Source organism: Lampetra planeri, chromosome 6, assembly GCF_965212315.1.
Source record: "Lampetra planeri chromosome 6, kcLamPlan1.2.h2, whole genome shotgun sequence".
In the NCBI taxonomy this organism is placed as follows: Eukaryota; Metazoa; Chordata; class Hyperoartia; order Petromyzontiformes; family Petromyzontidae; genus Lampetra; species Lampetra planeri.
The window spans coordinates 1,355,570-1,381,664 of record NC_136112.1 but is presented as its reverse complement, the minus strand read 5'-3'; the positions used below and the strand labels follow the sequence as shown (position 1 = coordinate 1,381,664).

The 26,095-nt window shown below is 59.2% G+C and overlaps 1 protein-coding gene across 1 annotated transcript in view; it reads right to left on the bottom strand.

The window, feature by feature from the left end:
- Positions 1-26,095, bottom strand: part of LOC144719349 (small G protein signaling modulator 2-like) — a 48,160-nt gene that overhangs the window by 5,054 nt on the left and 17,011 nt on the right. Inside the window, exons 4-19 of the mRNA XM_078595209.1 lie at positions 23,357-23,516; positions 21,494-21,661; positions 20,216-20,283; positions 19,640-19,800; positions 19,032-19,172; positions 18,456-18,580; positions 15,284-15,340; positions 11,750-11,817; positions 10,547-10,710; positions 9,783-9,906; positions 9,232-9,388; positions 8,534-8,598; positions 3,133-3,269; positions 2,683-2,811; positions 2,028-2,210; positions 462-1,601 (exon numbers count right to left, since the gene is read on the bottom strand). Coding sequence (XP_078451335.1) covers positions 462-1,601; positions 2,028-2,210; positions 2,683-2,811; positions 3,133-3,269; positions 8,534-8,598; positions 9,232-9,388; positions 9,783-9,906; positions 10,547-10,710; positions 11,750-11,817; positions 15,284-15,340; positions 18,456-18,580; positions 19,032-19,172; positions 19,640-19,800; positions 20,216-20,283; positions 21,494-21,661; positions 23,357-23,516 — 3,047 coding nt within the window. The remainder of the gene's footprint in view (positions 1-461; positions 1,602-2,027; positions 2,211-2,682; positions 2,812-3,132; positions 3,270-8,533; positions 8,599-9,231; positions 9,389-9,782; positions 9,907-10,546; positions 10,711-11,749; positions 11,818-15,283; positions 15,341-18,455; positions 18,581-19,031; positions 19,173-19,639; positions 19,801-20,215; positions 20,284-21,493; positions 21,662-23,356; positions 23,517-26,095) is intronic.

Here is a 26,095-nt window from a genome sequence, read left to right as displayed (position 1 = left end):
TCATCGGATTCCTCCAGTCTCGAGAAAGATTCTGATGATGATTCTGACGCACGACTAGCTTAGAGCCCGTGGGGAGTCCAGGTGACTCTTTTTGACCGAGGTCAAAATAAACGCACCGTTAATCACCAACGCGTTCCGTCGTGTGAACATTTCGCAATGCGGACGCGACAACCAAATGGATCGCCGAGCAGTGGGGACGAACGCCACCTCCCATCGCTCGCTCGAGCACAGAGACGCTTAAACGTTTGACTTTTTGTTTTGTTTCTGGTGCCACCCCCACCGTGATCCAACACCGGGACGAGTCGCCACCGCCGCCCGGCGACGCTGCCGCCGATTGGCGCCTCCAGACGCACCGCGCGGGGAGCCGCGGTACGAGCGACGACTGACAAACGACGATGGCGGTGTGACGATGACGATTTTGGTGGCGCGGTTCGGCACGGCGACGCCGAGGTGGAACCAACCGTGTACGTGGCGCCCGTGGACGACGCCGGTGACACGGCGTCGCACGGCAGCACGCCCGGCGCGTCCAGGTTGTTGGACGTCGAGGCGCCTGCGGCCGGCGCCGGCGCCGCCACGGCCTCTCCCGTCGCCGGCGGCGTCGACGAACCCCCGGCCTCCACCGCGACCAACTCCACCACGACGACGTCACGGGTGAACGCGTCATCCTGCGGCTCCTCCCGCCCCTCCTCCTCCTCGCCCTGGGACACCTGCCTCTGCAGGCGCGGGACCTCGCCGAGGCCCCTCGCTCTCTGCTCCTCGCCACCCGATACCTCCCGGCCTGCGGCCCGGTTCACGGCGTCGCCGGCCGGGGCCGCGCCCGTCGACGCAAGCTCCTCGGTGTCCTCCGCCGTGGTTTTGTCCACCGCTGCCGCCAACTCGGAGCCTCCCGCGACGGCCTTTGCCGCCGCGTCGCGCTCCGCCAACGCTTCACCGCCGCCGCTCCCTGCTTCCACCGCACCGATGCCGTCTGCTGCTTCTTCTTCTACCTCTTCGGTCATCGCCTCCATGATGATGTCCTCGATGTCCCTCGACTCGTCCCATCCCGCTACGTTACCGTCGAGGAGCGCGCCGCCACCGCCACCGGTGACGGCCTCGCCGCTTGCTCCCCCCGGCGTCTTCGGCGCCGCTTCCTCTCGGTCCGCGCCAGCGCCATCCCCCGCTCGGAGCGAAGCGTCGCCCCCGTCGGCCGCCTCGGCCTCACCCGCCGCTTCCATCGCGCTCTTGGCGTCATCCCGAGCGGCCGCCTCCTCCTCCTCCGTCTTCGCTCCCTCGCGCAGCCGTCCGTCCCCGCCGCTCCCCGCGCCGTCGGCACAGTCGGGCGCAGGCTCCTTGTCTTTGTCGGCGGCCGGGTCCCGGCTTCCTCCTCCCCCTCCGCCGCTCTCGGTGCCGTTGTCGTCCAGGCTGAAGCTGCCGGCCGTGGTGCCGCGGGAGGACGAGGCGAGCGAGAAGTTGCGCGAGGACGGGAGGCCCGAGTCCGGCGAGTCCGGCACCCGCTTCACGCCCAGCTTCACCGCGCCGCCCGCCTTCGTGCCGGCGGCGGCCGCGGCGGCGGCGGCATCACGGCCCGCCGAGCCCTCCACCTCGTCCACTGACTCAAACACCTGCGCGTACACGTGTGTGTGTGCACGTGTGTGTGTGTGCACGTGTGTGTGTGTGCACGTGTGTGTGTACGTGTGTGTGTACGTGTGTGTGTACGTGTGTGTGTGTGCACGTGTGTGTGTACGTGTGTGTGTGTGCACGTGTGTGTGTGTGCACGTGTGTGTGTGTGAACGTGTGTGAACGTGTGTGTGTGCACGTGTGTGTGTGTGAACGTGTGCGTGGGGAGCGGTGGCATAGCGGTTAGCACGCCGCGCTACGAACCCGGCGACCCGAGTTCGATTCCCGCTCTCGGCCAACACCGGGTGACGATTATCTGAACCGGCTCTGGGACTCCACTAGGTCGACTCGGCCTCGAACGAGTACCCGGTGCGGCGTGCAAACATCGCCACCGGGGGAGACAAAGTGACGGTGGCGCCGGCGGCGGGCACCTCGTTGCTGATGCTCGAGTCGCGGTGGATGAGCTGGCGCACGTGGCTGTCGATGCTGCTGCCGGAGCTGAGCTTGGCCAGGGCGGCGGCGTGCGACTCGCGCTCGCGCTGCCGCACGATGGCCTCGCACGCCAGCCACTCCGCCATCGTGTGCTCGTAGAGTGCACGCGTCACCTCGTCCGTCTGGGGGGCGGCGGGGGCCGGGGGCAGGGGGTGGGGTCGGGGATTCGAGTTAGAGGGGGAGCAGCGGTGAGAGTAGAAGGGTGAGCAGAGGAGAGAGGGTGGTGGTGAGTGGAGTGATGGATAGTGAGGATACTGGTGAGGGTAGCGGTGAGGATAAGTAGTAAGGGTAACAGTGAGTGTAGTGGTGAGGATGGTGGTGAGGGTAGTGGCGGGGATAGTGGTGAGCGTAGCGATGAGTGTAGTGATGAGGGTAGTGGTGAGGATACTGGTGAGGTAGTGGTGAGGATAAGTAGTAAGGGTAACAATGCGGGTAGTGGTGGGGGTAGTGGTGGGGGTAGTGGCGGGGATAGTGCTGAGGGTAGCGGTGAGTGTACTGATAAGGGTAATGGTGAGTGTCGTGGTGAGTGTAGTGGGGAGGGCAGCGCCGAACCAAAACCCCCGCGAGCGCCGCCCGTCACAGTGGGTACCGCACCTCTCTCCGCTCGCGCTCCGTCATCCCGAACTTGTAGTGGCCGAGCAGGTAGGGCCACACCTGGTGACGCAGGCTGTGGTCCACTCCGCCGTAGTAAACCAGGCGCAGGAGCTCCTCCTCGCTGATGCTCTGTCGAGGGGGTGGTGGTGGTGGTGGCGGGGAAAGAGAGAGGGGGAGGAGAGACGCTGTAGCTGAGTGTGAATGTTTGTTTTCCCATTATTATCCGAACCGGCTTCGTTTTGCCGCGTTCAACCCGGGCTGCCTTGTGCCCCTGACCCCTCGGCTACAGCTCCCCCCACGGTCAGACCAAAGCCACGGTCGAGCCGGGCTGCCCAGCGCCGCCAACGGCGACGTTCGTGCGCCCCTTGAACCTGCGTGGCGCTCGCGACGCCCGGCACGCCGCTGGCCCGTGCCGGCCGCGTCCCTTGGCAGGATCGACGTGAGCGGTACCTTGCTGTCGGACATGTACTGCTGCCACACGAGAGGCGTGAGTCCCTCCCGGGCGCCCGCCGCCGGGATCATGTCGTGGTTGATGAGCGCCGACAGGTGCGTGCGCACCGTGGAAAGGTGGCGGCAGTAGGCCAGCCCTGCGGCACAGGACACGGCAGTCCGGGTCAGCCCGGAGCCGGCGCCGGGGGACGGTGCTCGGTCGCCCGCCGCGCTGACGCAACCGTATTCCACGGCTAGCACGGGTGAGCGCGCGTTAATGACTCTAACGATTGTAATATAATTATAGGAATAATCGCGCAGCATTCGATCGCAGCGAGCGGGAGGACGACTCAGAGGGGCGCGACGAGGAATCGCAGGGAGGCAGCAGCAGCCGGGCGGTGAGTTGTGGCCCAATTGTTCCCCTCTATGTATTAGGATGTTATTGGCCAACTAATGAGTGCTTACATGTGAGAGGAAACCGGAGCGGCCAGAGAAAACCCACGCGTGTGAGGGGGAAACACTCTATCCCATACAGACGGAGCAGGTGGGATCTCATCGATGGGAGGCAGTTTCACAACATCTAACAAAGGCGGTGGTCACCGCATCACGGCGCTTTCAGATGCGCTTTTGCAGCCGTCTGGAACGCTCTTCCTTCCGATATCGGGAAGCCACTGGAGCGATGCACTTTCAAATAATCTCGATTGAAAACTCATTTCATTAGAACTGCTTTTTGTGTTTATTTTGTTGTCCTTCCCCGCACCTCCGAATAGCGCGGTTGGCTACGTACGGTGCGAAAGAAGTTCAACATCCCCGTAAATTCATCTGTGCGATGATTCACCAACCATCGCCTCGACACAGTGCGTGTGTAGCCACCACGTGGCACAGCGTGTAGCCACTACATGGCACAGCGTGTAGCCACCACGTGGCACAGCGTGTAGCCACTACGTGGCACAGCGTGTAGCCACCACGTGGCACAGCGTGTAGCCACCACGTGGCACAGCGTGTAGCCACCACGTGGCACAGCGTGTAGCCACCACGTGGCACAGCGTGTAGCCACCACGTGGCACAGCGTGTAGCCACCACGTGGCACAGCGTGTAGCCACCACGTGGCACAGCGTGTAGCCACCACGTGGCACAGCGTGTAGCCACCACGTGGCACAGCGTGTAGCCACCACGTGGCACAGCGTGTAGCCACCACGTGGCACAGCGTGTAGCCACCACGTGGCACAGCGTGTAGCCACCACGTGGCACAGCGTGTAGCCACCACGTGGCACAGCGTGTCGCCACCACGTGGCACAGCGTGTAGCCACCACGTGGCACAGTGTGTAGCCACCACGTGGCACAGCGTGTCGCCACTAGTGCCCAGCTGAGAGATATCTACGAACTTCCTTGAGGAAGCCAGTTGTGGGGGGGACCGTGCGTGCGTGCATGTGTGAATGCGTGTGTGTGTGAATGCGTGTGTGCGTGCGTGCGTGTGCGTGCATGCATGTGTGAATGCGTGTGTGTGTGAATGCGTGTGTGTGTGAATGCGTGTGTGTGCGTGCGTGCATGTGTGAATGCGTGTGTGTGTGAATGGTCCGGCAAAACAACCTCCTACCTCCTCGCGGTGCCGGACGGGCAACACTGTCGTGGGCAGTGCTGTGGGGGGAGGGCCAATGCCCATTGGCCTCTCCCCTCATGGCGTCTGTGACCACCACAGTGGCTAAACGGGGGCTCTGGACGGGTGCGAGGGGCTGGTAACCCCTCCACCTTCAATTAACCACCACTAAACTACGAATTAAACATAAACCTGTAATTAATAAGCTTGTGCCGGAGGCCCCGGGGGGTCAGGCTTTTATGACGTCTCCTGGCCAAACCCCATTTGGCGGAGCCAGGAGATTGAATTTTAACCCTCGGGGCTCCTCCAGAAACAACGAAAAACCATTGCGGATGGCCACGTGGAATGTTCGAACGCTCACTGCGGAGGAGAGGCTGCCACTCCTCTGTCGGGAGCTGGACCGGTACCGCCTGGATCTCTGTGGCATTCAGGAGGTCCGGTGGACCGGTTCTGGCTCCTGCCACCATGAGGGGTGGACAGTCCTCTACTCGGGGCAGGAGACTGCCAAACAACAGGGTGTGGCTCTTCTTCTGAACAAAAGAATGAAGGGGGCGTGGGAGCGTGGCGGTGAGGTGTGGGAAGCTGTAAGCCCCAGGATACTTTGGGCTCGCCTTCCCATCAACCAGAGGCGAGGAGTGGTGGTCGTGGTTACTTATGCCCCCACCGAAGACGAACATCCGTGGAGGGATGCAGGCAAAGCCGATGAGTCGGACGCTTTCTATGACCTCCTGTCACAGGTGCTGGCTAAAGTGGCCACTCGGGACAGAGTCATCTTGTTGGGTGACTTCAATGCCCGAGTTGGTCATGATGCTGGCACCTGGTCTGGAGTGATTGGAAGGCATGGGCCAGATCAGCTCAATAATAACGGTAGGAGGCTGCTAGATTTCTGTGCAGCCCATGGGCTTGTAATTACCAACACGCTCTTCCGGCATCGGCGCATCCACACAACATCATGGATGCATGCCGGGTCCAAGCAAGAACATCTGCTGGACTACGTAGTGACGGACCAGCGGATGCGAGCCCATGTCCTTGACACCAGGACCTACCGTGGAGCTGATCTGCCCTCTGACCATCGACTAGTCATCTGTAAGATGCGCCTGCCATTCTTCCACTCCGGTGGTGGGTGTACACCCAGGATCCCATTCCAACCAAAAGTGGCCTGGTCTAAGTTAGCTGATGAAAGTTGCAAGCGAGAATTTCATCATCGCTTGCAGCTGGGGTTGGCATCGTCCCCCACTCCACCTGATGTCGAGGGTAAATGGGCGAGGTTTAAGACTGTGACTCATGCAGCTGCAATGGCTGCTTTGGGTACGCGGTCCAGACCTCCCCGGGAACCCTGGCTGACGGAGGAGGTGTTCAGGTTAATTGAGAAAAAGCGACAGGCCCACTCTCATCGCCTACAGCATCCCACGTCAGAGAATGAGGAGGTTTACCGCAGTCTTCGCTCGGAGGTTCGGAGAGCCGTGAGGCGCTGCAAGGATGGGTGGTGGTCGCGGGTTGCTGAGGAGATGGAGTCTGCCTCAGTAGCCCGCGATCACAAATCACTATTTAACTCCATCAAAAAAGTAACCTGCAGCGCCACACCTATTACCATCATTAGAGGAAAAAACGGTGATCCAATCTCCGACCCCCAGGAACAGGTTTGCAGATTTGCTGAGCATTTCTGTGAGGTCCTGGGGGAGGGAAAATCTCTCAGCCAGGAAAACATCATGGCACAAAGTGGGGATAACCCTGCTGAGGCTGCGGTGCCTCAAATATTGGAAGAGGTCACCCCCTGTGAGTGGCTGGCTGAGGTTCCAGCTGTTGAGGAAGTACTGAGGGCGATCCGGAGTCTGAGACCAGGGAAGGCACCGGGCAGAGATGATCTCCCAGGCGAAATGCTGAGGGAGGGTGGCGTTTGTGCACAGACTGCTCTATATGACATCATAACAACAGTCTGGACCACTGGACGGGTTCCGCAGGACTGGAAGGATGCCCTGGTGGTCCCCCTCTTTAAGAAGGGGGACCGTACCGACTGTAACAACTACAGGGGCATCTCACTCCTCAGTGTGCCGGGTAAGGTCCTGGCAAGGATTATTCAACATCGCCTTGCTAGGCATGCTGAGGAGAGGCTTGCGGAGCCCCAATGCGGTTTCAGGAAAGGGCGGTCCTGCACAGATGCCATATTTTCTGTCCGTCTGCTACAGCAGAGGTGTAGGGAATTCCAAAAAGACCTACATCTCTGCTTTATTGACCTGGTCAAGGCCTATGATACCATCAGTAGGACTGGGCTTTGGGTTGTTCTACGTTCTTTCGGAGTCCCTGACCCTCTGCTCACGATCATTAAGGACCTTCATGATGGTGAGCGGGCCCGGGTAAAACTACGTGGCCGGGAGTCGGAGCCTTTCCCTGTACACCTTGGGGTGCGACAGGGATGTCCTCTGGCTCCCACATTATTTAACATCTATTTCGACTGCGTAGTTCGTGAAGCCTTTAATAGCTGTACCGGGGGAATTACCATTTGGTACAGATATAATGGGAGGCTGATCGACGCCCGGGTGCGATCAAGGGATGGCTCCCTATTGGTCAACCACGTTATGTATGCCGATGATTTGGTAATAGCTGCTCATTCAGAAGAGGAGTTGGAGACGCTGCTGCTGAGACTGGAGTGTGCCACTAAGAGGTGGGGCCTTACCATCAGCCCCACCAAAACTAAGCACCTGCCTGGGTATTTTGTACCATCGGGCACTCCACCCCCACAACTCCCAATCGGTGATGGGGCAGTTGTGGAGAGAGTAGAGAGTTTCCCATACCTGGGCAGTGTGCTCATGACCGGCTCCAGTTTATCAGCAGAGGTCTCACTCCGAATCAGTCGAGCGGCAATATCTTTTCATCGGTTGCGTAACGCTGTGTGGAAGCTACCTGGTCTGTCGCTCCGCACGAAGCTTCAGGTCTTCTCGGCCACGGTCATTCCCTCCCTTCTCTACGCTTGCGAAACGTGGACCCCCCTAGTGGAGCATCTTCGCCGGTTGGAAACATTTAGGCTGGCCTGCCTACGATCCATCCTGGGTTTAACCAGGCTGGATTGTGTGAGGAGCTCACAAGTCCTTGAAAGATCTGGGCAAAGTCCCATCAGTGAGCTCCTCCGGCAGGCAAGGCTGCGTTGGCTGGGTCATGTAGCCCGCATGCCCAGCCACCGCATGCCTAAACAGCTTCTGTTCGGCCGGATCGAGGGGGCTAAACGGGCGCGGCACGGGCTAGAGAAGAGATGGAGTGATGTGGTACAGGAGGACGTGGAGCTGAGTGGACTTGCCGATGACTGGTACCAGCGGTGTCAAGATCGGCCTCAGTGGAGGAGGCTCGTGAAGGACGCTACTGGGCAGTTGGAGGCAGTTGCCCTCCAACAACAACGGAGGGCGGAGGAGCGACGCTCACAACAACGAGCGGAGCGCCGGGTGGTTAAAGCACAGCAAGTTGGCACAGTAGGGGGCACAGGTGGTGCATCAGCCAGTCATCTCAGTCATCTCGGTCATCTCGGTCAGTCGACCCTTGGCACCTGGGTCTGCCCCGTGACCTCCTGGCCTGGCACAAGCGTCGTGGTGACGTCACCGCCACTTAGTGGCGAATGGCGGTTGTTGTTGTTGTTGTGTGTGAATGCGTGTGTGTGTGAATGCGTGTGTGTGCGTGCGTGCGTGTGCATGCGTGTGTGTGCGTGCGTGTACGTGCGTGCATGCGTGTGTGAATGCGTGTCTGTGTGTGCGTGTGTGTGTGCGTGCGTGTGTGTGCGTGTGTGCGTGTGCGTGCTTTCCGGGTGACGACTTGGTGACTTGGTGCCGCCACACTCACATCCGTAGAACGCCCGCGAGAGGATCTGCCTCTTCATGGTCTCGCACAGCAGCTTCAGCGGGGCCCTGCGGGGCGGCACGGGCGGGACGTGCACGTCACGAAGTGGCCGCGACAACAATTTTACTCTGCGGGGAATTTGCCTCGATAATCCCACGATCAGCGTCATCCTCCAGAGAATGCTAAACCGAGTTAAGCGCAGAACCAAGTTAAAATGTAATAAATACATAAATACACACTCCTTGCCCCATCCCCCGCACCTCCGATGAGCACGGTTGGCCTCGCACGGTGCAAAAGACGTTCAACGTACATAGACAGAGATGGTGCGTCAACAATAACCATATGGTCGGTGATGTTTCGCGCAATGGCCCTTCTTTACAGCACATAATATATTTATTATTTTGAGATTCGCATGCTCTGAAAAAGGGCGACCACCCGAAACGTCGCCTATTACACATTCTTCCTTTAAAGGCCACCGCGCCGCGTTATTGACGAGCGTGCCGAGTTTTTGCGTTTGTTGATTTCGTCCGATCGCAGTTGGGCGGCTGAAACCCGGCCTCGGCGGTGCCAGCTCAGCAGTCTGACCTTTGACCCCCTCGCGCGGCAGCCCCTCTGCCCACGAGATACGATTGACCGGCAGTAAGCGTTCGTTGGACGGTAGATACATTTGGTTCAGCCCGGAGTGACCCGCCCCGAGGCACCTGTCGTGAGCGCAGGTGATGAGCGAGGAGGAGCGAGCGTCGGGGGGAGTGGCGGCCGGAGAACACGAACACGACCCCCGCCGAGTCGACCCCTCCAGTTGCCACGACAACACGGCCTGCATGCCGCCCCCATGCAGCTCCAGGAGGTCAGGGGGCACTGTTGGTGGAGTGGTGGGGGGGGGGGGGCGTGATGGGGGTGGATGCGAGAGTAGGCAGTTGGCGGTGGGTTTAAAAGCGTCGTGAAGGCTGGAATTCAATCGGCTGTTGTGTCAGCCACGCGACCGTGGTGTGTGTACGCGTGTGCGCATGTGTGTGTCTAGCGCAGTGTGTAAACATCAGCGCTGGGGAGACAAAGGCGGCCGGGCGTGGTGCTGGCCACACTACGGCTCCATGCACCATGCCAGCCTTCGTAGGTGCTCGTGAACTGCACTTTCCCAACTGCCTGTGGAAGGCTATTTGGGGGACCTTTCTATTTGTGTGTGTGTGTGCGTGTGTACGCGCGCGTGCGTGTGCGTGCGTGTGTACGCGCGCGTGCGTCAGTGTGCGCGTGCCGTTCTCGCTGCGCATGCTCGGGTAGGTGATGCGGAAGACGTAGTCCGTGGCCTCGTCCTCGCCTTCCCCGTCGGGCGGGCGGCCGCGGCACGATCGCCGCTTCAGCTTGGGGAACACCTTACCCTGCGGGGGGGGGGGGGGGAGGGGGGGCGACGCTCGTTAGCCACACGAGCAATCGCATCCGAGCAACGAACGACATCCGAGCAGTTCACCTACGGAGATCCCGACCCGCCGGGCGGCTGCGAGGTGGCCAGCGAACGGCCATACCGCCCATGAGTCCGTGGGCGCATATCCTAAGGGTGCTGTCCCCTCGTACGCCTGCTGGATATTCTCCCGGGTACTTCTGGTTCTCCCCCCCCCCACTCCCCCCACCCCCCCCCACGTGGAGCAGATTTTCCAACGTTGCCACGTAGCAGACGTCATTCCTAGATTCGTTATCCACTTTATTCACACCCCAGAAAAATACGAGCACGCCGCTCTCCCAATGTGCAGTTGCGCAAAGGCCGGTACCTGCGACCTGACCTCGGCGCGATTCATTCTACCACCTAAGCGGCAACATACCCCTGCCACGCACGAGTCCCGGGCTCCTCTAACTCCCTGAGCTTGTTCACCGCTCCATTCATTCCCCGAAAGAGACGCTGGCACGGAGGGGCGGGGGTGGCGGGGTCACCGGGCAATCGCAGGACATCTCAGCAGAAACGCCCCGGGGAAGGAACGTGGGAGTGCAGCGTGCGGGCGGTCGGGCAGTCGGGCGGGCGGGCACCTTGCCACGCTGCGACCAGAGCGGCGGGTCGAGTTGCCCGCGGGGCAGGAGGCCGTTCTCCATGCACGAGAGGAAGGCCAGGAGGTGGCCGCCCTGCGGGAAGTGCAGCGGGGGTCTCTGCACGCCGTCCTGGCTCACCAGCACCACCGTGCCGCCGTTGTCGGCTGCGGTCCGGGCCCCGGGGCACAGGAGATGGGGGGGATGCGGGGGAGTGGGGGGGGGATGCGGGGGAGTGGGGGGGGGATGCGGGGGGGGGGGACAGGGGTGTCAGAGAATGTCAACGTGGGGGGGAGGGGGGGAGAGCGGATGTCCTGGAAGGCCACTGCTGGGACTACCCGTGCCCAGGTGATTCGATGAATTGTCAAGATTTGAGGTTTGCGATTATAATTGAGGAATTGGTCCTCGTCGCAAACATCTCGTTGGCATGTTCCGTTTTCCTTCTGTTTCTGTCTTGTTAGGTCCGTTAGCCAGTAGGCAACCTCCTGCCAGCGGGCGTTGGACACTTCACGTGGCCTTAAAGTGTACATAGCCTGGCACAAGCGCCATGGTTACGTCACCGCCACTTAGTGGCGAATGGCGGTTGTTGTTGTTGTTATGGGTGCGTGTGTGCATCCACCCCCAGGTAGTGTCGCGGTTAGCGCTACGCTGCGCTACGAACCTGGCGACCCGGATTTGATTCCCGCTCACGGCCAACACCGGTGATGATTATCTGAACCGGACCTGGGCCTTCTCTAGGTATACTCAGCCTAAAATTAGTACCTCGTGTGATGTGTAAGCATCGCCACTGGGGAGACAAAGGCGCCTGGGCGTGGTGCTAGCCACCCACCCCCTCGTGTGCCGTTCCAGCCTTCATAGGTGCTCGCAAACAGCACTTGCCCCTACAGTCTGCTAAAGACTATGCGGGAGATCTTTATCTTTGTGTTTTCTGCACCTTGGTGCTCGCGCTCACCAGCTGAACATTCACAACAGACATCAGCTGCGCTCTCTGGGAGCAAGTCTCAGCGAACGGGGTCAAGAGGAAGCAGAGCGCGAACACGTAGTGACACCTCGTCACACGGCTGCCTCCACGTGCGACGGCCCACACTATTTGCCGTGGGACGGGAGAAGGGTGCCGCTCGTGTGGGTACGTCCCCGTGTGTGTAGGTCCCTGTGTGTGCAGGTCCCCGTGTGTGTAGGTCCCTGTACACTCGCACGAGCACTCACGCTGCTGGTGGCAGTGCAGATACACGATATCCTCCATGTGAACGGTGATGGCATAGTCCCAGTACACACTGCGCACGCACACAGAGACAAAGATTCCACATAGAGTCTCAACAGTGAGCAGCTATGAAGGCCGGCACGGCACACGAGGGGGTCGCCGACCAGTACCACGCCCGTTCTGCCTTTGTCTCCCCAGTGGCGATGTTTACACACCGTACCAGGAACCCACTTGAGGCTGAGTCGACCTCGGGCAGCCCCAGGACCGGTTCAGATAATGGCCACCGGTGTTGGACGGGAGCGGGAATCAAACTCGGGTGGCCGGGTTCGTAGCGCGGCTCGCTAACCACTGCGCCACCGCTCTCCACACGCAAACGGCCGCAGAGGTCACAGAGTGACCTCCTGCTCAAACGAGCGCTGACGCATCGGTGCTCATCCCCTGCTTAAAGCCCTGCAAAGTCAGTGGTGGAAATTCCACATTACCATGACGGGGTTTAGTCTACCCATACGACAACCACCGTTGACGACGCCACAAAGGGGTGGTTATTTTATCGACCCTGGAGGGAAGAATGATCGGTTGAAACAACCCCTCAAGTCGGGATGTGCGACCGTCCGATTGCGAGCCGCTCGCTTCATTCCTCGTGGGGTGGGGGCTGAAACGAATTTTTTTCTATATAATTAAAACTAAAACTTGTAGCGACCAAAATATTGATTTGCGTGTTACAATTTCAATTAACGTCCGAAGACGAGAGAGCTCAAGGTTGTGGCGAGCAGAGCCGGGAGGTGGCCGGACGCGTCCAAGCGCACGGGCTGCCCGGGCCGCGGCCAGCCACGTCGGCCTTCAGGGGGCTCCGCTGGGAAGGCCGCGCCCGGACGCCGTGAGTTCGTCAGTCGCTCTGGCGGGGCCTGTGCCCTCTTAGCCCGAGCCACCTACGACGACGTCGTCAACAACAACATCAGCGGTGGCGTCATCGTCAACAACACGGGCACAAGCAAGCGCAAGCAGGAAGCACAATCACACACAACACGTGGGGGACGGCACAACCGGGCAGCTGACATCCGTAATCCAGGCAGACACGAAGTTCATTGTCAGCCAGCAGACGGTTCACTTTGTGACCCGAACGAGACGGAGCAGTCCCACAAACAACACAGTGCGTGGTCCTCCTCATTACACAAGGGTTGTGGGACTCGGTGAGGCTTTCCTGGATCAATAATTTACGTTGGGATGTTGGGTGCTATCGTCTTTTCAAGGAAATCGGAGTACTCCAGAGGAACCCGACACACAAGCGCACACACACGGGGGTACAACCCTCGGTGGCTAACGGTGGTATGTTAGTAAACCGGCACTCTGTAAAGCCACCTCCTGGCCATCTCGCAGCTCAGCGGAGTCTAGGAGTCTCACAGATATCTACGTGATCCACCTACCCTCGTCTCGCCACCACCCTCCCCCCCCCTCCTCAAGCACGGTCCTGGAATCAGGCCGCCGCGCGTTCGGCCCGACTCAAGAATCACAGCCGAGCGAGCGCCGGTGGCCCCGACTCCAGCGCCAGCCGGGTCAGCGGCACGCGGCCCGGTAGCGCGGCGGTGAAGTCCGAGCCGGCACGGGGCCCGAGCTCCCGTGGGCAGCGGCCACCCCCCCCCTCCCCCTTCGGCCCCAGCGCCGCCGTGTAAAGTAGAAAATTCATCACCGCCGAGCATCGACCCGCATGCGCCAACGCCGACCCTTGAAGGTCACCGCTGACGCAGGCGTCCCCACCGCCACGGGATTGGGGTGCGGGTGAAGAAGGGGGAAATGGCATCAAACGGAATCCCGGCCCCGTGCAAGAGCCGGTCAAATTAACACGAAATTTACTCCGCGGGGGATCGAGCGAACGTCCCGCGAACCAGGGCCGTCCCAGGAAACCCACAGAGACGAGGGGAAGCCCTAGGAGGGGGCGGAGGGGGACGAGAGCGGCCACGGGAACGCGCGATGAGGAGGGGGTCTCGCGGCAGCGTGAGCCCTGGGGGGTCCGTGGAAGCGAAGCCGCCCCCGAGTCCCCGCAAACTCCCCCCCCCCCTCCCTAACGAGGCCAGTGAACTCGTTAACTCAGGCTGAGGTCATCCCGGCACCCATTAAGGCATCGCTATTCAATTTGTTGACCTTTGTGCTACCGGGTGGAAGTGCGCTGGAAACCAATAATCAGGGCCTCATTGCTCACTGATTTTTTATTTCGGGCCGCTGGTAGACAGCAGTGGGTACGTGACGAGTAGACACAGCCACGGCGATGGGGTATACTCATGGAATTAAGTCCTGCTTACAAACGATGATGATTATGATGGTGTCCCTTATTACTCCAAGAAAGCCTCACAAACTCATTCCTTGTTAAGGGAGTCATCATTGTCATGTTTGGCCCAATTACTTTTTCCAAAACGCATTTATGTGACTGTGGGAGAAAAGCGGAGGGGCTGGTGGCAAGAACTCGAGGGAGATCCGGTGAATGCGCTCACAAGATGGTCCCACGGCAACAGGGGCACGTGTCGCGAGGGCACACTACCTCCTCGCTCGCTCGACCATTTTTGTCGTTAATGCGGCCATTTTCGGCAGGGGGCTTAATTAAATTCCCACGAGCAGGAATGCGAACGGCCATCACGGACGCTGACGCCGACGCTCGTCGCCACCATCGAGGCAACGTCCTGCCCCCCCCCCCCATCCCGGGTGACGGCATGGGTTGGGGGGGGGGGGCACGGGCGCATCGTCGTCACCGACAACGCTACGGCCTGGGGTGGCGACGTTAAATTTCGTCGGCGCACAGCCGCACGTTGCCGCGTGCCGATCAAGAGTCGGGAGGCCCTCGGTAGTGACGGAAGTGGCTGAGCGCCCCTCCAGCATCCGATTAGTATGGCCAAGATGCTTGCGTTCATGGATAAATATGATTTGTAGGCCATTTCGAGGCGGTAGGCTGCACGTGGTACACACCTGCCAATATCACTGATTCAAGGCAGTGTTCTTTCATTGCAAGGCCCGTGGGCCACTGCCGGTCCCAAGTGCCCTTTAGTGCGGCCCCCGACAATACACAAAGAGTGAAAACCCTATGGTGTTTCAAATATGGGGCGGCCCTCACACTGATGATGTCTTATTGGCGAAAGTGGCCGCCCTCTGAAAGATTAGTGAAGAACACTGACTTAAGCGGTCGGCTGCCGATGTTGAAATTGTTCGACCGCAAACCCAATTTCAAAGTGAATCGCACCACTTGACGGAATTTTTTGAGAGTACATTATTTTTCTCCCACTCAACAGTTGCGGTGAAGGGTTTGCAAATCGCTGAAATTGGTCGGGTTCGAGATAAGTAACCGAAACACAAAGTTCCGCCGGGTCAAACGCATTCCCCTCTGGTACCCGGTCGGTGCGTCCCACACGCTTGGGCCGCGACGGACCGCAGTCAGCCCTGCGGGCCGGGCCGCGGCCTCCCGGGCCCCGTTCCGAGTGAAGAAATCAAACCCTCCGTCCCCCCCCCCCCTCCCCGACAACGAAGGAGCGTCAGGGCCAGACTGGCGTACTCACAGTTTCTGGCAAGGGCTCTTGTCCAGCGACACGCTCCCGGGGGGACCCACGGCGGGGCTGCGAGCGAACGAGCGGTGCCGCCGCCGCCGCAGGATGGAAAACACGGCGCGGAACGGAGCGTGCGGCACGCGGCATGCACGCCACGACGCAGCATGCACGACATGAGGGGGCGGGGGGGCGAGAAGAGCGAGAGGGTGAGAGAGGCGACGGGGCAAGGGGACCCCCCCGCTCGCGGGGTGCACGCGCACTCGTAGACACGCGCCCGCTTCCACACAAAGGCAAAGATCCCCCGGTCCCCGTGGAGCCTGCAACGGGCTGCATGGGCAAGTGCTGTTAGCGAGCGCATATTAAAGCCGGCACGGCGCACGACGGGGCGGTGTCGATCGCACCACGCACGGCCGCTTTCGTCTCGACCAGTGCTGATGTTTACATGGTCACAGCAGGTGCTCATTTTAGGCCGAGTCAACCCAGGTGAGGCCCAGGACAGGTTTAGATGTTTGTCACTGATGTTAGCCGTAGCTGGTAGCTCCTTGCAGGTCGGCAGGTTCATAGCGCAGTGCGCTCACCGCTACGTCGCCGCCGCCGCTGCTGCGCACACACACACACCTCTCCTCCACTCTCACGCCCCAGGGACTCCCCCACCCCCCCACCACTTTGTCTCCGTCCCTCACGCCACCCCCCTCCCGCTCTCTCATCCCCCTCCAGCAGCGAGCGGTCGTGCATCACAATGTCACCCAGCAGACACGGCCACGGAACGACCGCCCGAGGGGCCGGCCGGCCGTCAGCTTCGGAGCGGACCACGGGACGAGCGCACGGCGAGGCGCTCCTGGAGCCGGGCTACTTCCACGCTCGGCTCAACTTGAAAAAAATCCCCGCTTCGATCGGCCGGCGAGGCCATTCGGGCAGAGTGCAGTGCGCGACACGGCGGCTGATTTCCGGGAACGGTACCGGAGAGTTCTAGATTTGAAGTTTTCGTGACTGCAAGGATTCATACTCTTTGGTTTTTCGGTGAAGGCACGTAGGTTACATTTATTTAACATTTTTTACCTATGTGACTTTACCGAAAAAACCAAAGAGTAGGTACCGGAGAGACTGCATGAGCCGGGATGAAAGGGACGGAGAAAGGGAAGGAGGGAGGGTGGGAGGGATGAAAGGGAGGGAGGGAGGGATGGGCGGCCCTCCCCCTCCGTGCCAGCACTCCTCCGTGCCAATTCGCGCCACCAGGCGACGGGTCGCCTCGGGCTCCGTTACTCAGCCACAAGAGAGATGGGTGGCGAGAGGTCTCTTGCCGCCAGTCGCCCGCTCGCCCTGTCGACCTCGGGGCGGGGGGAGGGGGCTGTGAATGACTCAGGCAAACAGAATGACTCAGGCAGAGGGAATTACTCAGGCAGAGGGAATTACTCAGGCAGAGGGAATGACTCAGGCAGAGGGAATGACTCAGGCAGAGGGAATGACTCAGGCAGAAGGAATGACTCAGGCAGAGGGAATGACTCAGGCAGAGGGAATGACTCAGGCAGAGGGAATGACTCAGGCAGAAGGAATGACTCAGGCAGAAGGAATGACTCAGGCAGAAGGAATGACTCAGGCAGACGGAATGGCTCAGGCAAACGGAATGACTCAGGCAGACGGAATGGCTCAGGCAGATGGAATAACTCAGGCTGAAGGAATGACTCAGGCAGAGGGAATGACTCAGGCAGAAGGAATGACTCAGGCAGAGGGAATGACTCAGGCAAAGGGAATGACTCAGGCAGAGGGAATGACTCAGGCAGACGGAATGACTCAGGCAGAACGAATGACTCGGGCAGAGAGAATGACTCGGGCAGAGGTAATGACTCTGGCAAAGGGAATGACTCAGGCAGACGGAATGACTCAGGCAGACGGAATGACTCAGACAGAGGGAATGACTCAGGCAGAAGGAATGACTCAGGCAGACGGAATGACTCAGGCAGAAGGAATGACTCAGGCAGAGGGAATGACTCAGGCAAAAGGAATGACTCAGGCAGAAGGAATGACTCAGGCAGAAGGAATGACTCAGGCAGAGGGAATGACTCAGGCAGATGGAATGACTCAGGCAGAGGTAATGACTCTGGCAAAGGGAATGACTCAGGCAGACGGAATGACTCAGGCAGAAGGAATGACTCAGGCAGAGGGAATGACTCAGGACTCAGGCAGAGGGAATGACTCAGGCAGAAGGAATGACTCAGGCAGACGGAATGACTCAGGCAGAAGGAATGACTCAGACAGAGGGAATGACTCAGGCAAAAGGAATGACTCAGGCAGAAGGAATGACTCAGGCAGACGGAATGACTCAGGCTGACGGAATGACTCAGGCAGAAGGAATGACTCAGGCAGAAGGAATGACTCAGGCAGAAGGAATGACTCAGGCAGAGGGAATGACTCAGGCAAAAGGAATGACTCAGGCAGAAGGAATGACTCAGGCAGAAGGAATGACTCAGGCAGACGGAATGACTCAGGCTGACGGAATGACTCAGGCAGAAGGAAGGACTCAGGCAGAAGGAATGACTCAGGCAGACGGAATGACTCAGGCTGACGGAATGACTCAGGCAGAAGGAATGACTCAGGCAGAGGGAATGACTCAGGCAGAAGGAATGACTCAGGCAGAGGGAATGACTCAGGCAGAAGGAATGACTCAGGCAGACGGAATGACTCAGGCAGAAGGAATGACTCAGGCAGACAGAATGACTCAGGCAGAAGGAATGACTCAGGCAGAGGGAATGACTCAGGCAGACGGAATGACTCAGGCATCGCAGGTCAAAGGGCACGTCCCCCTCGTTGGAGCGAGACCGCAATTTTTTAAAATTTTATTTTGACCTTTTTTTCAGAGCCGAAACCAACGGAGGCTTCATCTGCGACGGCGCGGATGCGCGTGGGAGAACCACACGGGGAGCGGATGACTCGGAGTAAGGCGACGACCGCCCAGAGCCGGGCATTGTGCGTGCAACGGGACGTTGATGGGGCAGTGGGCGGTGGGGGGATAGGAGATTCAGTTCACCACGTCGGCTTTCACGACCAATCCCTTACTCGCTGGCCGTATCGGGTGGTGGAGGGTTACGACGCATTCATACTTACGCGATCTCACCCAGAAACCTTTATCGTAGGGACAGGAGATGTTTGCGAGACGGGAAGGGAAGGGCAGAACTCGGCTCCTCACCTCTTTTCGAGCTCCCCGTCTCCCAGCGAGCCGTTCATCAGCTGGTTGGGCGTCCACTTGAGGGTGAGGTTCTCCGCCGTTTGGTGAAGGGACAGGTAGCCCGGGATCACCTCGGTGTCCTCCTTCTGCACACCGCCACGGCACAGCACCGGCAACATCCACCGCTACCGACGTCTCCACCGTTCGTCACCGGACCGCTACCGGAGCGCTCGCTCGTCTACACCGACGCCGCCGAAACGTCACCTCTGCTGGCGACGTCGCCGCCATCACGCGTGTCAGCATCGCGAACACTTCACCGCCGTCACCGCACTCCGGATACGCGGAAGCACGTGCGTGCGTGTGTGAGGGTGCGTGTGTGTATGGGTGCGTGTGTGTGGGTGCGTGTGTATGGGTGCGTGTGTGTGTGGGTGCGTGTGTGTGTGGGTGCGTGTGTGTGTGTATTGGCACACCCAGGCAAGCGTTCCGGCTTCTCGCTAACAGCACTTGCCCCAACAGTCTATTGCAGGCTATATGGGGGATCTTTGCCTTTGTTTCCCCCCCCTCAACCCTGCGCTGCCCCCCGCCCCCCGCACGTACGGGCTGCACGAGGACGTTGTTCTTGCCGTAGAGGAGGGTCGCGCGCGAGTTCTGGTGGAGCGACTCGACGTAGTCCCGCGCCGACAGCAGCGTGGCGCGCTCGTCCGACACGCTGCCGCTCGAGTGCCGCTTGCGGATTTGCTGCGGGGGGGGGGGGGCGTGAAACGCGGGGTGGGGGTGGGGAGTGCGGTGAACGCACGCACGCAGCGCACACACGCAGCGCACACACGCAGCGCACGCGTGTGGATAGCCACCGTGGTGCTGCAGCTGATCTCTGACAGTGCGCCAGAGCCAGGATGTTTTATTCATCCTGGAGGAATCCGATGAGCTACGAAGCTCTTCACGGATGTCCACTCTGCATGCCCCCCCCCCATTAAGGTCAGCACACTGGGGTGGCTGGGAAAGCATTAAAGAGGTCATCACGGCCGCACCGATAGATTCAAGGATCCATTGCTGCACTTCCAATCCCCGTGGTCACCCCTCCCCTCCGCGTCTCCCTCTTCACCACGACGCCCGGTGCCGGGCTGGCGCGGGGAGGTCGGTGTGGGGGGGGGCGGGGGGGGGGGTCGGTGCGAGGGGGGCGAGGGGGGCGGTGGCGGCGCCCTCACCTCGGTGAGGCTGATGTTGAGCGCCGGGCGCTTGGAGGGCGACTCGGCGCGGCTGTGCCCGCTGTGGATGCGGTGCCTCTGCACGAGCTCGTCGGCCGACGGGTCCGTCCAGAAGTGGTCGGCGGTCTTCATCTTGGTGTACTCGAGCGCGCACGGCCCCACTGCGCAGGTGGGGGGTGGGGTGGGGGGGGAGGGGACGACACGGGCGGGTCCAGGCGGTGCCGTCACGTCGCGGAACGACGATCGATCGAGGCTCGAATTTACACGGCGCCCAAAAACGCGAGGAGGAGGAGGAGGGTGGGATTTCGTCGGCGGCCGTGCGTGCACGAGCGACGAACTTCTTTCGCACCGTACGTAGCCGGCCGTGCTAATCGGAGGTGCGGGGGGGGAGAAGGACAACAAACTAACACGCACAACACGTGTGCATTTGTGCACAGGCTTGCACACGCGATAAGCGTACAAACGTGAGGGCCCGTTGAGCGCGTGTGTGCTCTCGTACTTGTGCGTGTGTGCGTGCGTGCGTGTGTGCGTGCGTGCGTGTGTGCATGTGCGTGTGTGCATGTGCGTGTGCGTCACCGAGCAGCGAGGCAAGGATGGCTCCGTCAACAGGGTCCATGAGCAGCGCCTCCTTCTCGTAGTACTTGCTGTGGGTTCACGCACAGCGGTCACGGCGCAGTCAGGGAGAACGGGGAGAGAGCGCAAGGGGGGGGGAAAAGAGAGGGATGGTGAGAAAGAGGGGCCAGAGAGAAAGTGAGATTGAGAGAGTGAGAGAGCATGGGAGAGCGAGAGCGAGAGAGCGAGCGAAAGTGAGATTGAGAGAGTGAGAGAGCATGGGAGAGCGAGAGCGAGAGAGCGAGCGAAAGTGAGATTGAGAGAGTGAGAGAGCATGGGAGAGCAAGAGAGAGAGAGAGCGAGCGAAAGTGAGATTGAGAGAGTGCGAGATTTAACGCGGTTAGGAAGCGGTTCGGGTGAGGGGTCCCGTGAGGACTGGCGATGGGTCACTAGCGGCAGCCGGAGGCTAAAGAGTGAAAATCGATTTCATAATTGCCTTATTATTTCTCCCCCCCCCCCCTTTCAAGAATAACCGATGAAGTGACACGGCACGGCCGGATAATTAACCGAGCTGCTGACAAATGAGCGGGGTGGGATTTTTGTAATAAAAGGAGCGGAGTCCACAAACGCGGCGGTCGTTCGCTCCGCCCAGAGCCTCGCGACGCAGACGGCGCCACGGGCGGGGGATGCGCAAAGAGATCTCCGTGGAATTGAATCGCGGTCAATTTCAACTAAAACTATAAAATAAAATAAAGTGTTTTATTTTGCCAGGCAGGGCCCACTGAGCTATGATAATAGGGGACTGTGCTATGGTGAGTTGATGGTACGTGCAGAGCTGGAAGTCCTGTTCAGACATCGCTTTCCACCGAGAGTAGCGGTGGCCGAGATTCCAACTCACGTGGGCAGGTTAATAGCGCAGTGGGATCACCACAGCAATTAAACGAAATGATTGGACGATTTTTTTTCGTGGCTTTTTTTCAGAAGCGACCAGGCTATCACAAGTGATGGCCCAACGAAGTGGCTTATCATCATCATCATCACCACGTGGAAATCCTATAGCAGCCAAACACTCAAAACACGTGGATGTTGATTCTAAATGTGGACAGCGGTCACACAAAAAACAACCGATCCTCTCATTCAATCTTGATTTGAAGCTTTCGTGACTGCAGGAATCCATACTCTTAGAAATAAATAAAAAGTCTAACTACGCGACTTTACCGAAAGAACCAAATAGTATGGATCCTCTTATTCGTCAACGACGATGATCTCTCCCCTCCACCCCTCCACCTGAGCGGGTCTCACCACGCGTTGTCCACCAGGTACTGCGCGATCTTGTCCAGAACGCGCTCGAACAGCGCCGTGCGCACCCACACGTGCTTCAGCGTCGTCGGGGAGAGGCCCCCCCCGCCGCCCTTGCCGAGCCCCCCTCCCTTCTTCGAGCTGTCCTGGCTCAGGGACTGGTGGCCTCTCCTGCGCACGTTCACGTGGGCACGCAAGCACGCGGGCGGCGCGCGCTTAGACGAGCGGAAGACGAAACGATGGGGGGGGGTGTGGGGGGGGGCGGTCGACTGGCACCCTTCTGGCGTCCCTGACGAGGCTTTGGAGCAGGGGTGGGGAAGCTTTTTTCTGCCAAGGGCCATTTGAATATTTATAACATGATTCGCGGGCCATACAACATTATCAACTTCAAAATTAACCTGTTATATTTGGTCAAACGTTTAATTAACTCGCCCCTAATTTGATGGCTGGAACCGCTTCTCTTTGGCGAGGCGTGTGATGATGTTAGCTGGTGTTGATGTTGCTGCTACTCGCAACTGCTTTTCCAGGTTTGCTCCGAGATGTATTGAATTTCGAGTCCCGCCTGCGGTTGCCTTGGCAGGGCCACACCAAATGATTTTGCGGGCCTCGTACGGCCTGCAGGCCGGACGTTCCCCACCCCTGCTTTGGAGGAAAGGGTTAGCGGGTCACGCAGAGAAAGGGGTTAGGGGGGGGGGCGACTATTTCCTCATCGTGTGGCGGGGGGCAGCGTCACGTTTCAAAGAAGCTCGCTTCATTTCCACAACCGCAAGAAATGCCCCCTCTAGTACCGGCCTAGTGTGGCCCAGAGACGCTTTGCGGTGGTGGGATGCACGTTGAACTTCTTTCGCACCGTACGTAGCCAACCGTGCTCAGCGGAGGTGCGGGGGTAAGGCCCCAAGAGGCCGCAGCTTCACGGCTCACAAACTCACGGCCCCGCCGGGCTGCGAGGTGGCCAAGCAGCACAGCAAGCAGCGTCACGTGAACCCTCACAGCGAGTGTCACGTGAACCCCCACAGCAAGCAGCACGTGAACCCTCACAGCAAGTGTCATGTGAACCCTCACAGCAAGCAGCGTCACGTGAACCCTAACAGCAAGTGTCACGTGAACCCCCACAGCGTCACGTGAACCCTCACAGCAAGTGTCACGTGAACCCCCACAGCGTCACGTGAACCCTCACAGCAAGTGTCACGTGAACCCTCACAGCAAGTGTCACGTGACCCTCACAGCGAGTATCACGTGACCCTCACAGCGTCACATGAACCTTCACAGCGAGTGTCACGTGACCCTCACAGCATCACATGAACCTTCACAGCAAGCGTCACGTGAACCCCCAGGGCCCCCTCCTGAAAGAAGGGTGTTGAGACTCAGTGAGGCTTTCCACGGCAAACAAAGTACTTGTACACGATCATTTTCGTTACGGTTGAATCTGGATATGAGCACACCGCTCGAGAGCAGGGCCAGGTGTGATTATATCCCGAGTGTGCTTGTATCAGAAGTTGTCCGTTGCCTTCCCGCCACCACTGTACACTAAGCACGTGTTGCTTAAATCAGAACGGTGCTTCAACAAGGTGTGCTTATATCCATTATTCTCGAAGGAGGCCCATCGAGAACGGCGGCTGGCAGAGCCGGAGCGAAGGCACACGGCAACTCACGCGCCCATCACGACGGCTGGGAGAGGGCGCCCACCTGGTTACCGGTACCCACGGTGACGGCCGCTAGGCCCACGGGGACAGCCGGCATAACCGCGGGAAACCTTGCTCGCATAGCCCACCGTGATGGCTGGGAAGGGGTGCCCACCTGGTTACCAGTACCCACAGGACAGCCGGTACCCACGTCGCACCCGTGGCTGCGATGCCGCACCCGCACCTGTCGTTTCGCGACTCCACCTCGTGCACCTTGCGGCACAGTTCGGCCGCCGGCGGGAAGACCTTGCCCAGCTTGGTGAAGAGCGCCGCCGTCTTGTCGCTGCGCAGGAAGCCGGCGGCGCGGCGGCGCAAGCCGTGCAGGAGGCAGCCCTCCACCGCGCCTGGGCGTCGCGAGGAGGGGGGGCGCACGGGTTAAGGGGTCAAGGGGCCGGGGGCGGGGAGGGGGGGGCACACGGGGCGTAAACCAAAGGGGGGTAGGCGGCCAGTTCCTCGATTTAAAATCGATTGCGGTGATCGCGAGATGCGCACGGATTTGTGCGCGTGAGAATCGCTGACGTTGGATCTGCGCGACGCCGTGCCCGCACCGCGGTCGACGTTCCCACGTCGCCCGCCAAAGTAAAACAACAAACCCGCTGGTGGCGACGCGACCTCGGCCATCCAAAATGTAAGGCCGGGTCCCGCTTCTACGGTGACCGTGCCTCCAAGGGTCACGAGAGATTTAGATCGGTAAAGCGACGTGACACCAGCAGCATCTCCAGACGCTGCACAGGAACGACCGCTCACATCAAATAATCATCATCATAATGCGGAGGAGACGTCAAATAACAGAGAACATCAACAGCGACCGACCACACACAAAGCGTTAAAGCAGCTTTCAAAATGGATGTGATATTCAAACCCAACAGCACCATTTGGTGGGACATTTCCTAAGAAATGTCATGATGGCAGCAGCAGCAGTGTGCTCAAGAGCTCGATGCCAACGTCAACATCTGCTGCTGCTGCTGCTCGGCACGACGAGAGAGGGCTCCAGCTCCTCCTTCGCTGAAGGAGCGCAGACTTCCACAGTGGTTCACGATATGGTCCGTGGTTTTTTTTTCACATAAGACATTTTCATATCGACTGTATATGCAGCAAACTCGGCCATGCTTACAGACACGAAGTCACAAAACCACACGGAGTGGCCTCAAATCAAACGGAAAGTCCAGCGCACCAGAGACAAGGGGCGAGGGGGGGGGCAGGAGGGGCTCTGGAATGTGGATTTAAACTGGGCGCGCTCGCAGCCACGCGAGCGACACGGGGAAATAGCTGAGCGAGAAAAACGGAGCCCCCAAACTCCGCCTATCTCTATAAGAAGTATATATATACAGTAGAGAGCACGCACGAGAGTGCACGCGCTGGCTCGCGATGACTCCGCGCGACCAGGGGAGTGGCAGTGTTCGTCCCGCCGCCACCGCCGCCACCGCCGCTGCGTCGTGAGAAGGGTTTGGAGACGCAGCGCGGTGAATGTGAAATCGGCACGGGGAGGCGAGTGGGTCGGAGTGCGGTGCTGGGGGGGGGGGCAGGCAGGGCCGGATCAAGGCGTGGGGGCTTTAGGGGCTGCAGCCCAGGGGCCTCCAGAGATGAAGTGAAAAGTTATTTCACTTGTGAATGCTGAATTTTATTTGTTGTTAGCCTTGTAAAAAAAAATATATGTATTTTTCTTTAACTTTGTTTTCCTTTTGAAAATATTACTGGGGGCCTCACAGTACCTGTAGTACCAGGGGCCTACACAATCTTAATCCGGCCCTGGGGGCAGGACACCGCGGGATCGTGTGTCACGAGAGACGGACGCGGTGTTTGGTTGGCGGGGATTTGTTTGTTTTTTCGTAGTTTAATTTAAATTTAAAAGCGAACCTCTCCGCAAATTCCGGGGAATGCTCCACGACAAGCCGGCTCGTGTTATTGGATTTAAAGGCGAAAGGGCATCGCGCGCGTGCCGCTGCACCACAAAGTCGGCGGCGACTCTCGGCTCGGTGTCGACAGCTCAGCTGACGACGCGCGTGGAGGGGCGCGCGTTGTCAAAAAAATTTAAATAAATTTCACGGGGAATTCGATTTGTCATGGCGCCGAGCGCAACAAATTAAAAACGCGTTCTGCTCAGGATTAGTTTATATTTCAAGATTTTTTTTTTAAGAATTGACTCCGTCTAATTTGGACGCTATATATACATGTACATTCGGAGACACCGGTTGTATCGTACCGACAGTGATTAATACAACGACGAGGGACAAAGCGAACGGGAGCACAGTAACCTCTCTACGCCCGTGTTGTGCGCACACACAGAGACAGACCGCTGACTCCGTGAGCCAGACGAGTACACGTTGGTGCCGCTTGGTGCCACGTGGCTATCGGCCCCGTGGAACCTCGGCTGGGACCGACACGTGTGAGATATTTGGTGTGGGCTGCTCAGGGCAGACAGACAAAGCGAGTTCTCTCTCAAGAGTTCTCGCCGTCTGCTGTCGGGTTGTACCGCGTGTTGTTCAGTACGAACAACACACTGAAGAAAGCCCAATGCCAGAAACGTCAATTTTTTGTATAGTTTTCTGTTGTTAGGCAGAGTTAATGACACGCGGTGGTGAGTGATTTTAATTTGTACTTATCCACCACTGCAAATCAGTTCCATCAAACTACTGGTTTAAGGTTGGTCTACCAGACGTTCAGATTTCTACAGGGATATGTTTATGTGCAAACAAGTCTGTCTAGAATCTAGACGGACAGATACCAATACACATTGCTCTCCCGACGGTAGATCGGGGCTGGGAGTGTTGGTGCAGTGCTCAGCACACCGCGCTACGAACCCAGCGACCCGGGTTGGATTCCCGGCGACGACTAACGTCAGTGGCGAAAGTGATATCAGAGCCTGCCCTGGGCCTCCTCCTCCCCCCAATCCACACTGACCGGGTGAAGTACAACCGCCATC